Raw genomic sequence first — 14,486 nt, forward strand, 5'->3', positions numbered from 1 at the left:
GGCGCTACCGCTAACTTGATAAGGCGGTCTTCATAGGTCTGCTCCCCCAATAGTAAAGCTAATTGGCGCGAGATCGCCGCCTACGAGTTTGTCCGACGGCAGGCCGAAAGTGACATCTCCTGGATCTTCAAAGCAGTGTTTTAGCATTGGAGGGGACTTACTGACCACGGCCGCCAGCTCTTACTTGATCACCATGATATAGTGGAGAACGCGCGTGCAGTCGCCAAATGTTTTACACAACGCCATGCCGCTGCGTTTCTCTACAGTTGGCACTCTCACGGTAGTCTTTTGCTGTAGGTCAAACGATCCCACCTGCAGACAGCGCCAACACCTTGGCGGCAACACAGCTCTTTACTTCTGCATCCTAAATTGGTGGGTTCACGAAAAGCTGTTGTAGAAAATTGGCACAGACAAGGGCAAGTGAGCCAAGTATTGCTTCTATTTTAAGCTAGCTGTAGTAGCTGGACCTTTCTTTTACCCCACCCACTGATCGGTGAACAAAATGCAGATTTCTTTATTAATATGAACAAGGCTAGGGATCCTCAAATTAATGACTTAAATACAAACATCGATAGTGTGAACCCCGATTACACCCTACTAGTATGTATTCTGCCTACTTTCAGCTCTCACTACTTTGTAAGTCTATAATTTCAGTCGACGATTTATTAGAACCATTAGCTTTATACAAGACGACATGGGTGCCAAAAATAAGACGTGCAAGTATACGACCTGTAATGAATTAGCAGTAAATCAACTTGACTATCGCTATTCAGAGATCGAAGGCTACCCATACTATATTACTGAATTAAGTGAATAAACTTCGAGAGCCGTTCAATAACTGTTTTTAGATGTGGAATAGTATGCTCAAAGTAGAACAGTGCTAGCAATTAAACAAATGGACTTGTTCTTCTCGTCACTGCTAGTTGGTGTAGTTGGCGGAGTAGGGACCCTCTGCGACATGTTTAACATATTGCTAAACACGATTGAATCATGCCTAAAAAGCGACGATCCAACCCACAGCTCCGAACATTACTCTCATTCGACTTCGATCGTCGATCCGCTAGCACGACCAAATGGTCCCTTTATTGATACTAGTTACATTTTTTCAAGTTGAACTTCATTACGAAAAAGACGTAATAACCATGCGACCTTCTGGGATTTTATCACTCTACATCAAATCGACCAATTTTAGATACTGGACAATGCCATACTGTGTGCACTTGGGACGGATATTATGCTTGTAGGAGAAATCGATACAGAGTTTCATTTCGTCTACTCACCCGGCAGATGCACCAACAATCTGGATAAGTCCACATGATACTGGAACTAATGGTATCGGTAGATCGTTTGGAGTAGTCTAGACGTTGGAGAAATGTCAGCTAAAAGTCGGGAATGCAAGTTCAAGGCTTAAGCCTGATTGCGTGCTTACCACCCCAACAACCATCAGTTTTCCACCAATGCGAATGATTGATAATCCAGACTCGTAAGCTTTGACACTACCACTGAGAATTGCCGCTGCATGGACCCCGCCTCTATTAACTTTCCGGATGTGGGTCACGAAATTAGGGTCTAGCGGATCCATGATCTTGGATGTTCCCGTTGAGCTTGTCCAATATCTATACCCGCAAATTTAAGACCAATTGCTACTACATATTGAACGGCTACGATAGTAAAGCTATTCTTAGCGAAGATCATAGACATCTCTTACCTAGACGTCTAAGACCACCAATGCTAACTACTGCGATCCACTAGCTAGGTGATAAGCTAGCTTTATCAATAGCATAGAGGGGAGTTAAAACAGCGCAGAATAAAGGCGTCATAGTCTTAGGATCCGTCCTACCTAGTAGCTTTATAGCCTAACTCTTCTTAACTAGAGTATATTTAGCGATAAACCTATTACTATAGAAGCTCCATTAGGTTACTAATAGATAGGTAATAAGTAAAATACTATATACTTCGCAGCTACTATATACGTTTAGATATAGAAGAAACTAACGGTCTTATTCCTCTTAAAGTAAGAAACTTAATCTCTAACCTTAATAACCGCTCTATAGACTTTATACCCTAGTATTAAGGACGATTAGCTACCTCTACCTATTAGCTTAATATATCCTTTGAAGAGTTCTAAATTAGAGTAATAAAGTCTAGTAGCTTAGACCTTAGCGAGCATCTATATAGGTCCAGGCTTCAGGATTAGTATCTTTTCCACTGTCACATGGCCATCTGGGCCAGGCCCATGGAAACGGCCTGCTTTCATTATCTTTGGCAGCTGTGATTGTCAATTGTTTCTGGTTGATGTAGCTTCGAAACTCAGCAGAAGGTATTAAGTTCTCACCCTAGCAAACTTAGCTATCCGTGGCTAGTAAGATTACCAATTGTATGGCAAGTCACGCAAAGGTCAAGGCAATTGCCATCTTTATAGGTTTGCGCAAGCCAAGCCGCTCATCCCGCGCCTCCCGCATTGATATCGACCCGAATACACTGTATGCTTACACTCAACCGTGGTCAGAAAGTACTTAAATCACTTCCTGCAGTTCCGTGCCCGTCGTACTGTCTCCGATTCTTCTTCGAATCATACTGCTAGGAAATTGTGCTCGAAGCTTTGCAGCGACTATCTCAGCAGTCATGTAGTCTGTCACCTTTTTCTCACTATGCGCTTTGCTTGCCACACACATTGATTACAAGTGCTGAAAACTGCATTGCTTTCAGATACCATATAAAAAAATAGTCTTCCTCCGGCTGGGAACGCAATAAATCCGTAGACAGGGAGCAGCGACGAGTCCATGTAGAATGTGGGTCCGTAGCCGAGCAATACACAAGATGCTCCTAATCCACGTTTTTAACGCAGCTGACGCTGGCACTTTCGTTCTTAGTTTAGCGCACGAGATAGGACTTGCGTAGAATGCAGGCGGCAGTAACCCTGCGGGCTTAGCATAAACTATAAAGAATATAATTAAGGCAGCTAGTTTTAAGTTAAAGATAGCTTAGGTAGAAGGCGATAATATCACTAGCATAATATTTAAACTCCGTAAGGAAGGTAAGGTCTTTATCAGCATAGAAGACAGGAAATCGTTAGTAGAATAGGAAGGGGGACTAATATATATGCACAGTACTACGTGGCACAGGAACCGCGCACGCATTAGAGAGCGGCGCTGACATTGTTGTGTGTGGTCTCGTGGCGGGTGCATCAGAATGAGAACTACGGTTGCTGATGCGAATGCAGGTAGCATGTATGGAACCTAGACAACAATCTGAACAAAATAGCTACTTCACTGGTTGCCAAGAGTCTAACAGAGTGCAGTACCTATGTAACTGGCGGTTGCAACGTCGGTTTCAAACAATTTCGGGATAGTCGTGCTGACCTTAGCTGATCCATCGCAAGTATTAATTCTTTCGGAATATTGTGGTGACCCTGGAGGACGACAAGGACGGTGAGGACTGCGAAGTCTTCTTCAGCACCATTGCATCGCAGCTAGTTTGCGAGATTTAAGGTCCTCTTTAGGGCAATTCCGACATCATCGCCAAGATGGAAACACCTCCAGGTTCAGAAAGTAGGCCGTGATCGCGTGCGTATCGCTGGTGGCCAAAAGCTTCCCAGTGCCTGTAAATACTAAGGTCAGCATACTTGTAAGAGATGAATATTGAGCGGAATTCCGATAACCCATCCCAGGGCTTGATATAAATGGAAAGGTCCGGATGACTGAGGAGGTGAAGGCACAGAGGAACTGCTGCCATTTCAGCAACAGAGCGCCGCGCTCAGGAGCTTCGATCTTGATGCGGTAAACAGCGATCGTAGGATGAATCAGGGCAGCGGATTGCAGCGTTCTTGAAAAACCCTTCGCAATAGTGGTGTTGACGGCTCAAATCCGATGTGTAATTGAAGATGACTGCTGTTTGTACGCTAGTATAGTCACAATAACTGACATGCTTCGAATTCTATAAGAATCCCGCATCTATATCTAGAGCTTCGTAAAGAACTGGTTCAAGGTCGTTGCTAGCTCGTGTTAAAACAATAAAAAGACTCGCACCCAATCTTGATGATAAAACTAGAGTTGTAGTGGGATAGCGCTGGCGCAGCTGAGATTCTGCTAAATGCAGTACAGCTGACAGCATGCTCTACTGTTGAGACGATACTGTAGTGACTATTTAAATCAGCAGAAAATTGTTGTTCAAGTGTTTCGATAGCCAGTAAATCCTTCCTTCCATGTCTTTTGTTAAGTAGAGGATGATTTTGAGAAGCCGCGCTTAGATGTGAATTTAGTTTCATCTCTGGTAAGCGCATTGCAAAACATGTATACTTCAAATGAATGCCTACTCCACACATCTGCATGCATTACTAATAGTACTCCTTGATATCTGACAGAACATCCTTATAAGCTAGCCCGCTCGATAGCTTAACACAGTATATGTAGTCGCCCCACCCGCATCCCTCATATAGAAGAAATACCTTTTAGACAAATATTTGCATTTGCGTTTAGCGTTTGTGTTGAGCTCCGTAGGACAACAAGGGGAGCGAGAAGTGTGTGCGCACCCAAGTGCTCTCTGATGCAGTGGAATGAGTAGCTTCTCCAGCTTGGCGATTAGATTTGGTATAGCTTGCGCTAATACTAAAAGTCATTAAACAGCCACCAAAAGCGCTAACAGAGCTGAAACTGAAACTGGCCGCCAAACAGGTTGGCATTACCACATAAAGATCGCATAGCCTTTCGAGGGGCTATTGAAGTAATAACAATGCGCAAAAGTCGTAAGAGAAGGTCCATACAGGCAAATGAGACCTAAATAGTTGACGAGGTAACTGACCCAAAAGCTGAAGAAAAGAGTTTTGGGTGTGAAAAAGGTGAGGAGCCGGCAAAGGGGACACGCGCAGGGCGGTTTGCGGCCAGATAGTGCATAACTCCTAGTATGTCTCCGAGCAAGCTGTGTAGCCGATTCAGGTGATATAGCCACCCCCTTCACATGGAAAGTGATACACTTCTTGTCACGCTAGCACAGATCCGGAGGAAAAACAACCCCCATAAAGCAGGATAGCGACGAGAAGTGTATCACTCCTCGTGTGAAGGAGGTGCAGCAAAGGCACGATGCACGCCAAGCGAGGGGAACATGACCGAATAATGTAGGTTGTGAAAAAGCAAGCTACTCATGAAGTCGATTGGTAAATCTGCGGGGTGACATCGCCGCAGTTACTGATTGGCCAATTGATTATAAATAGGCCCTAGAAGTGCATTGGATAAAGATATAACTGGTTGAGCAGCCGGGATCGTACCAAACTTTCTCTTCACCGATTAGAGCAGTTCTCGTCACACATGGTTTCCGCGGACCTGGTTGAAAGGGCCTTTAGTACGCTAACGGCTAGCTTAACCAATCATTCTTCTGATAAGTTGTCCGGGTATAGGGGTAGCTGTGCTACAATTCCTTTTTCTTCAGCCGCTTCCGTGGCTCGACTTAGTCAGCTCCGAGGAGACTTGATGTCTTACGCCATTAACTCGCTGGTGTACATAAAACATCACTACCAGGTCTTTTCAACTCAAATCGCAATCACAAAATAAAAATGTCCACCACTACAAGTACTCATGTTGTAGCTCCATGGGGCTATGATTTGCTGCCTTCTCAGAAAGATGTCCGAGCGCAATGGAAATTTCAAATCTTCGGTTCGATAGTTTTGTGCGTATTTGTTTATTTGGTGGATGCGACGCAAGATACTAACATATTTTGTTCAGAGGCGGATATTATTGGGAGTAAGTCTTTTATATTAGCATGTATCTTCTGAATTGAAACGCATGATTCTAATCTAAGTTTCTAGTACAATCATATCTCTTCCAAGAGATTTCCAATTTATCTTTCAGCGACGGTTCAACTATGCGACAGTTCTTTTCATTGTTAACAGGTAATATAATATTACGTTCGTCGTTTCCGGCCGTTGCAGACTATATACTGACTCAACAGGGTCTGCTGCACCATCACACTGACAAACTTCTGGATTTTTGCAGTTTATTCTGGCAGCCAGTGTTTACTCGTGTATAAAATTGGAGGCATTCTAGAACCAGTCACGATATTCACATCACAAGCTTTGTTGCTAATCAGGCACGTACTTCTGTCTGAGAATCATGTTAATGTCCACGTAGTAGATTCCTAACATGCTTATAGAGTTCACGTTCTCTACCAAGATAATTTGTATCTCCTGATGTTCATGGTTCTGTTCTTGTGAGATTCGCTCTTTCTTGTGGAAGTCAAGCTTTCTAATTCAACATCAGATTCGCAGGTCCGGTATTGGCTCTCGTAGAGGCTTTTAGAACAACTGCATCGAATCTTCCAGGAAACGTTGGTTGCATTTTCGGCCCATCTTCACCTTATATATATTTGGTGTTCCTATTGCAAGCCTCGTTCGACTGTTTATGTTTCATCCTTTGCATGTATAAGGTGAGCTATCCGAAGAAATTGCCTCCCCTTGAAAATCACTATAAGTTGGCATTGTGCATGGCTAATCTATCGTAGCTCTTCAGAGTGGGACAGGGAGGTGGATTCATGAGGATTGGAAAAGAAATGGTAAATGGTGGTGTAAGTGGGATAATTCTTATGAACGCCACTTCCTGACGGCCTTATCTAACTTGATCACTCAGCTGGTTTACTATATTCCCAATGTCGTCATACAAATTGCAACAATCATTTTGACCTCACAAAAGGGCATCGAAGATCAGTTCATTTTGCCAGCCGCGGCAGATGGGATTGCTTCAGCTCAGGCTCTTAGAATTACACGCAACCTGTGGAGAAGCGGTCAAAAACAGACATATCAGATGGAAGACCCAATGAGCTTAACTGCCATATGTTCCAAAGAAGGAACTCTCCCTGGTGATGGCAAGGTAGACGTTTATCCGGTATCTATGTCAAAAGGTGATGATCCCCGCAGGGTAGAGATGACGTGATTGATATGATGCCAGGAGATGGGAATCGTTGAAGTAAATCGTATTGTATATGGATGGCTATGTAGCTTAGGAGTCACGGTCTCTTTTGAATACAATCTCTTGTATAACAACTGTTCACTTCCTGAGTGTAGCTCATTACAGTGCCCTCTACCTACAACGTACATCGAATGTGATGAACAGATTTTGTTTTTGTAATACATATCAGTAAAATCAATCAGTCTTTGATGTTTCAATAAATCTAATATGATCTTTCCAACATTAACTGTATAAGAAAAAAGCTCGATTATCTTGACCGAAGTTCTATTGAAGTCGAAGAATGGGCCAGAGAGGAGAGAATGCTATACATTTAGTGCATAAGGATATGTTCTCTGTTTAAAGGATAGTGGGCAACCTCGTCATTCATGAATCCATTTAAATAGCTGTGAACTGTTAGCGGAATGCTAACATATCGAGTGGAAGCACTCACCATTTTGATGAATTGCTAGCTTTCTACACCTTGCTCCCAGGCCGATTTTCGATTGAGATATGATACAGGTCCACCAGCGAGTATTACTGCTACATGTACTTCCTGTAAACTGTCTGTACCCAATCCAATAGCACCTGATAGAGTTAGAAAGAACCGTCGACTCAATCGGAAATCAGGCCATGACGGTAATTCGGGAGATTGAAGCAGCGTAAGTTCTTCCCCCTTCGTTCTTCGTAAGACTGTCATACCAGAAGCTGCGCCCTGGGAGAGTCGGCAACCATAGTCTAATTGGTTTGCTAAGAAAATATCCCAGAACGATGAGATGCAACTCCATCCGTTAGCCCTTTCGATCATCATTCGAAGCTCGACCGCGTCCGGCGTCCAATCGCGATCACCGAAAGTTATCTTCACGGCATTGACGGTAATCCCTAGCGAGAGAAGACGAACATTCCCTACATCTTTGTTGAGTCGCGCGATGTTTGGCGTTGTCATACCACCATCCTTGCAGATCCACAGATCCTTCGCGCAAGAGACGAAAGGTAGCATTTCCTTTTCATACATTCGCAACTACAAACGCGCTATTGTTTCATTGAGGTGAGTCGACGTATAGGAGAGCATGTTGGGGTTCCCAATTTCTAATCAATTCACCTAAGTGGCACCCGAAAATACTTGGAAACAAGACTGTATGGAGTACTCGGAAGTTCCTTGAAATTTAACGTCTGGGAGTAGCCCCGGCAGTGGAGCAATCTTATCTCGATTGTCTACGCATCGGTATCGCGAAAAGTGGCGGAGAAGCACCGGGATCTCGAATGAACGGCCGGCCTTGTACTCGATGCGAGCAAAAATATCATCTCTGAAGAAATGAAAAGAATCGCTGAGTAGAGGCCGCTATGTTGGAGGATAAGAAGACCAGGATGTGTCGTTAGTCATGCTATGCATTGGTCGGAAAATCTCTTCCACAATGCTCGAGGGCAAACTCGAGGGTTTCAAGCACACCATCCCGCGACGAACAGAGACAGCCTCATGAATTATCCACATTCTTGTCCAGCATTTGAAAGAGAAAGGTTGAGGTAACTGTGATTGGTCTTTTTTCTCCAGCGGTGCTCGATGAAACGTGTCTTGCAGAGGATTAGAAGATGCAAGGTTTCGAACAGTTGTTACAGATCCCTCGTCAGTATCCCTTCCGGCGCCTATATGCATAAAAGCTTCCTGCGCAGCTTGGAAGAACAGTCAAAAGAGAGCTAACCGGTCACACTTCTCGATTATGTCCTCTGTATTGTTGCAATTTGCACCAATCTAAAGCGCTGGTGTTTGGCCTTGATCTTGGGCACACAGTGTCCTCAGAATATTATGCAGATTCTCAGACACTGATATCTCCGCGCCATGTAAGCATATCCTTCCAAAAGGCATTGAGTTACCCTGGATGTAAGAGAGAGCATTGAATTCCGGATGATCGTCTAGGCTTCCTCCCTTGAGCGGCATAATACTACATCTGTACGTGTATCAACTTTCTTATAGTTTTAAGATACTCTCTGTGATTTTCTTAACCCAAGTTTCCTGGACTAGGTGGCACATCGCCTTTCTCCCACACTACAGGTTTCTTGCCAAGATTGAATTCGATGGTACCACCCTCATGGAAAACGTCTTCATGGTTGAACCAGTTTCTATCCCACTGAATTCCGTTGATCTTCACGCCTTGCACATAGAAGTTGTCTTCGGCAAGCCCATTCGCCGTAATCCGCAATGTCTTATCTCTACCAATGGTCATGTTGATATCATTGAACCAAGGCGACCCAAGAAGGTACACTGGCTGCGTCACAATTGGGTAGAGGCCCAGCATTTGCCAGATCAGCCAAGAATTCAAGGCCCCAGCATCTGAGTTACCAGGCATACCGTTCGTGGTGTTACGGAAGCTGAATAGTTAGTGAACGTGCGCTTTCTTGTAAGCAAAGGAAGGCTGAAAACATACTGCTGTTTGGCTTGTGAGCGTGATTGATTCACTGATTTCCACTGTTTGTTGAGATAATTATACAAGTAAGGCGTAGCAAAGTCTGGTTCATTTCTGAAAGTACCGATTAGCATTCATTTGAGTCGAAGCTTGTGGAAGCCTGAGAGATATCTTCTTACCCAATGTTCATGATAGTATTGATTCCTGCACCATTTGGTCCAAGGTCGGCTTGGCTAGTGTATGGGACAAAGATATAATCAAGGCGCTCCTCAAAGCTTTGAGGACCGCCCATCTTCTCTATCAGGGTTTTCATGTCATGAGGAATCGTGAAAGAGTATTCAAAAGGGGTGCCTTCGTAAGTGATGGACGACCATGAGCAAGCGCCGCATTTTGCTGGATTGTACTCAGTCTGGTTGAATGTGCCGTTTCGGTCCTTTGGAGTTAGAAAGCCAGTAAAGACTTTCGAAGTGTTCACGCTATGTGTACTAGGATCCCAGAGTAATTGCCACCCAGCCGATCGGTTCAAATATTTTGACATGTCGTCAGGTTTCTCGCCCTTCGCTACTTGGCTCAGTGCAAAGTCATTTAGCGAATACTCAACAGTTCGTGATATACTCCTGGGCATAGAAGAGCTGACATATCCGTATTGTAGCCAGTCTCCGCCTGCACCTCGCCCCTCTTTGTTACTGCCATTAGTGGGTATCTCGGCATTTTTCACCATAGCGGCATAGCCGTCTGTCCAATTAATCTTGCCACGGAGACCCTTCACATAAGCATCCGCGAGTACGTTGTCAGAGTTGCTGCCGCCTTGTACTAGACCATTGTCATTCCCCGAGCGCCCATCTGGCATGTAACCTTGATTTCTCCAGATATCGATGAGCGAGCGAATCTGGGATTCGTAGGCATCGGTCTGAATCAAATGGGAAAGGCTTATGGTATTACGGAAAGTATCCCCTGGTTGACGTGGTTAATAAGTAACAAGCAAAGTTGATGTAGTGAACTAACATAAGCAGTAGAAATCATCCCAGTATGGTTCTTCCGATTGCCAGAGGGGGTTTTCGCCGGTTCGATTAGAGGGAATGAGATGCATGAAGTAGAGCGATGAATATAGAAGCGTAAGGTGCTCTTGGTCGGTGCTGTTCCTCGTGTCTACCTGAATTGTGCTGAAGATTTCACGGTTCCATTCCTCGACTGCTGCATCAACTGTATCCTGTACATCCCAACTCTTAATCTCTTCATCTTTAAATCTACAAGCCTTTTCTTCTGAGATGAACGATATCCCAATTTTCGAACGAATTGTTGTCTGAGTTTCTTTCCATGTAAACACGGCTCCAACGCGTGAACCTTCGGGAGTAGTTATGTTTTCTGAGGCAAAAACCGGCCACGGGAGGGGCTCTGGGTTCATCGCATTGAACCCGGGGAACTGGTTACGGCCAGCGAATGTCTCTGCTTCATCGGGGGCTGTCTCGAACTCGCCACAGAAAAATACTGTATATGGCGCACCCTCGTTCCACCCTCCGGCGTAAGTTCCATAACCTTGATAGCTCTTGCGATCTTGGGAGATGTTGATCTTGCCTTGACGGAACGTCTGAGTGCAATAGCCTCCAGCAACATTTGGAAGATAATGTGATACATCGACAAGGATATGCTTCTTCTTGTCTTCTGGGAACTTGTAATGCAATGTTCCTGCGTGTCTTGTTGCGCTCAATTCAGTCGTGACACCATTTTCTAGGCTCGTCCGGAAATATCCGACGCTTGCATAGTCTTTTCCAACACGTTCCTGCCAGTAAGTGCGATTATCTAAGAGATTGACCGGTGCTTCGATGTTTGTGAGGGGCATTTGCGAGATGACGCCGTACTTTGAACATCCTCCCGTGCCAGACTCGTGCATCATCGAGAAGCCTGTGATCAGGCCATTTGGCGTATACCCACCTTGCAACGCCGCAATGCTCGTATTCTTGACGTAAGTATCCATCGTCAATTTGACCACACCATATGGCACTGCTGCTCCCACGAAAACGGCCCCACCGCCAAATGTGTAATTTGGTATTGGCCCTTCAGTACCCCAGAATGGATTCACATACCGTGAATAGTTGGATTGGCCAGCCACAAGGGGCGACCAAGCTAATAGCGCAATTGTTAGTTTCCGCATCATAACGTAGGCTGATGGTGAAGTTAGGAGAGAAGTTCCCCTCATCATGCTCGAGCGGTTTTATCCAAGGGTCGCGGTTAAAGATACCCTAGTCTATGCCATTTTCATACAGTATCTAACCAAGATTGAAAAAGAATCGGGGAACCTTACCACGAAAGGAAGTATGCGCGCTATTCCCCACACTACAGATCTTCCGCCACCAGCCGCGAAAAACATTCTACCATTAGAGTAGTTTTAAAGTAAGGATACCAATAGTCTATACTTAATCTCTACTCTAAGAATATAGTATAGTTCTGTTCTTGATTCTTAATGAAAGGAGTGTTAAAATAACTATACTTCTAATAGAGGCTACTTAACTTCTCTACTGTAAGGGGCTACGCCATGAATAAAGCACGTGATGATGCCACGTGCTTACCATAAGGACGTTTAGTCATTCGATGTCCTTCGTACGAAAGAACTAATGAAAGAGTATAAAGTAAGAGTTATCTTACGACAACTTTACTCTTCTAATCTTTCTTTTTCCATAGTATAGGTTAATATAAAATGCTTCGAAGGCCTCTTTTGTAATGGGCTGCGCCCGTGAGAGTGAAAGCACGTGATTGTATCACGTGCCTACGTTACACCGCCTAGTTAGAACCTTACTCGTACGAAGAACGTGGAGGCAGGGGCATAAAGAGAGAAGTATCGTATAATAACTTAACTCTCTTTATCTTTCTTCTTCTATACTATAGGCTAATTCAAACTCGTTCGAAGGCCTCTTCGCCTATAACATCTTTGCCTCTTAATATCTATGCGTAGTACTTTTCTAACAGAGTTTATATTAAGCTAACTATAGAGCCGATTCTGTATAAAATAGATTCTGTTACATAAGCAGCTCTTGTTCCGTTCTAAGACACTAGCATCTAGGAAAGATAGGATAATAACAAGCGGCGTGTTGCATGATGACCATTGTTATATGCCCTTGCCAAAGCTCGCTCATACTGCCCGTCCCTAGCACTAGACAGATCTGCACCAGCATCTACCAGAAACTGAATCATATCAATCCGACCGTACTCTGCGGCCCCTTCGAGTGCCGTTCTGCCGTCAACCTCGGCGGCAGTGGCGTTCACCTTAGCACCATTCTCCAGCAGAAGAAGTGCTATTCCCAGATAACCGCCCAAGGCTGCAAACTGAAGCGCTGTTGCGCCAAATTTCCTTGCCGGCAGTGCATTCACGTGCGCACCCTCAGTGATGAGAAGCTCGACGATGTTTTTACTCCCGTCCCGACAAGCAATCTGCAAGGCGGTATGTGGAAGCGTCTCGGTGATAGCATTTGGATCGGCTTTTTTCATCAACAGGAGTTGGACTGCTTCGAAATTCTTGCTTTCTGTTGCGCACTGGAGCGCTGTTCCAATGTGGTAGTCGCCACCGTGTTTTTGGCCGGCTGGTGCCACAGCGTTCGGATCGCTGCCATGGGCCAAGAGGAGTTGCAGAATTTCTGTGTTTCCCGATTTGGCCGCCAGTTGTGCTGGAGAATAATCTACCGCGGAAGTAAATGGCGGGTTGAGCTCGGCTCCAGCATCCAGTACCATTTGTACACTCCTCGCATCGCCTCTGTTTATTGCATCGTGAATCGCAGCCATGCCCCAAAAGATAAGAACATTGGGATTTGCGCGTGCCGTAAGAAGCATATTCAGAAGTGTATGGTTGATCCCGGCTTCATTCCTTCGCTGTAGCACTTTGTGGAGAGTCTCGCCGCCTAGAGTGGAATTCAAGTCTACCAAGTTGCTATCCAAGATCAGCTTGACTTTTGAGATGTTTCCTTGGTCTACGAATCTATGCAAAGCGAAATGCAGCGCATTAGACTTCTTGTCGACCCGCGGGGAGGTGCCAAGTTTGTCAATGAAGAGGCTCAGCAGATTGTCGTCATCCACGGCAGCTTCCAGAGCCTCTCGGTCATTGATCATAGCGCCGGATTTGATGAGAGAATTGACAAGCTTGAAATGCTTCTGGGAGGTAGCAGCCCAAAGTGCGGTATGATGATGCACCATGTTGCTCGTTCGCTCAGGATGGTTGACTTTTGCTCCATCACGACGAAGAATGTCGACCAGCATCCAATTTCGTTTCTTGACGGCCATGATAAGTGGAGTACAGTATTCAAGTGGAATACAAAATTCTTTCGCCTTTCCTAAGGATATTAGGATTCACAATTGTCAGTGGATATTGACTTAAGGCCCGTGCTTAATGCCCTAAGTATTGGGTCTTGGCACTGACTAGTCCTAACCAATATAAGGCGGCGAAAGAGGCCTGATTCGTGCCGAAATAGGCTTAGCGTTAGGGTTGCATACTGGATTTGGCGATTTTATCACCCCTAATTCGCGAAATCTGAGACCCCCGATTCGCACTATTTAGGCTTAGCGTTAGGGTTAACTTAACCCTAAGTGCACCTTAGTATAGGCCCTAGAGGGTGTTATAGCATATACGGTGACTAAGAAAGTCTTTTCTAGTCTCTCTAATAGTAGCGCGAAACTCGCAGCTTCGTATATATAGCTGTTTAGAGTAGTTGCTGTAGATAAGGTTAGGGCTAGGGTTAGGGCTTAACCCTAAGCTAACCCTAAGTTTAGGGTTACGTTATAGTAGCGTATAGGGTTACTACAAAAGTCGTTTCTTATCTCCTTAATAGCAGCTAGTATTGTGCAGCTACTATACATAGTCGCTGTAAGATTTAGATAGAAGTTTGACCCTAGTAATAGCGTTACTAGGAGAACTGGGGCAACGTCGGACTAGCTGTATCATGTAACGGGCTGAACGCCCTTTGGATAGCTCCTCGATGGAATCTCGGGCCAAGCTGCGCGCGCACCATCTGAACTACGTTCAGACCGAGCAGCGCTCAGATAGCACGCTCAGACAACGCGCTCAGACAACGCGCTTAGATACTCCAGCATAACCTTTCTCCGATAAGTAAATAAACACCACGTAAGCAGAGTAGATAGCTCCTTATTAAATATAACCTCTTATATA

The 14,486-nt window shown here is 44.8% G+C and overlaps 4 protein-coding genes across 4 annotated transcripts; 1 reads left to right on the forward strand and 3 right to left on the reverse strand.

Annotated features, from left to right (window-relative positions):
- Positions 1-1,375: 1,375 nt before the first annotated feature.
- COCVIDRAFT_84969 (hypothetical protein) lies at positions 1,376-1,582 on the reverse strand (the record flags this gene model as incomplete). The annotated part of the gene is made up of 1 exon (XM_014706735.1): positions 1,376-1,582. The coding sequence occupies one exon, from the start codon at positions 1,580-1,582 to the stop codon at positions 1,376-1,378; it is 207 nt and encodes a 68-aa protein (XP_014562221.1).
- Positions 1,583-5,548: 3,966 nt separating this feature from the next.
- COCVIDRAFT_33106 (hypothetical protein) lies at positions 5,549-6,920 on the forward strand (the record flags this gene model as incomplete). Its single annotated transcript, XM_014706736.1, has 8 exons — positions 5,549-5,661; positions 5,718-5,735; positions 5,801-5,884; positions 5,944-6,081; positions 6,145-6,201; positions 6,252-6,417; positions 6,493-6,555; positions 6,618-6,920. 8 exons carry the CDS (start codon positions 5,549-5,551, stop codon positions 6,918-6,920), a joined length of 942 nt encoding a protein of 313 aa, XP_014562222.1.
- Positions 6,921-8,929: 2,009 nt separating this feature from the next.
- Positions 8,930-11,489, reverse strand: COCVIDRAFT_11534 (glycoside hydrolase family 92 protein; the record flags this gene model as incomplete). The annotated part of the gene is made up of 4 exons (XM_014706560.1): positions 8,930-9,299; positions 9,356-9,448; positions 9,514-10,288; positions 10,340-11,489. The coding sequence occupies 4 exons, from the start codon at positions 11,487-11,489 to the stop codon at positions 8,930-8,932; spliced, it is 2,388 nt and encodes a 795-aa protein (XP_014562046.1).
- Positions 11,490-12,388: 899 nt separating this feature from the next.
- On the reverse strand, positions 12,389-13,603 carry COCVIDRAFT_22088 (hypothetical protein; the record flags this gene model as incomplete). The annotated part of the gene is made up of 1 exon (XM_014706598.1): positions 12,389-13,603. The coding sequence occupies one exon, from the start codon at positions 13,601-13,603 to the stop codon at positions 12,389-12,391; it is 1,215 nt and encodes a 404-aa protein (XP_014562084.1).
- Between the last annotated feature and the right edge of the window lie 883 nt (positions 13,604-14,486).

The sequence above is a fragment of the Bipolaris victoriae genome (genome assembly GCF_000527765.1).
Source record: "Bipolaris victoriae FI3 unplaced genomic scaffold scaffold_2, whole genome shotgun sequence".
NCBI classification, from domain to species: domain Eukaryota; kingdom Fungi; phylum Ascomycota; class Dothideomycetes; order Pleosporales; family Pleosporaceae; genus Bipolaris; species Bipolaris victoriae.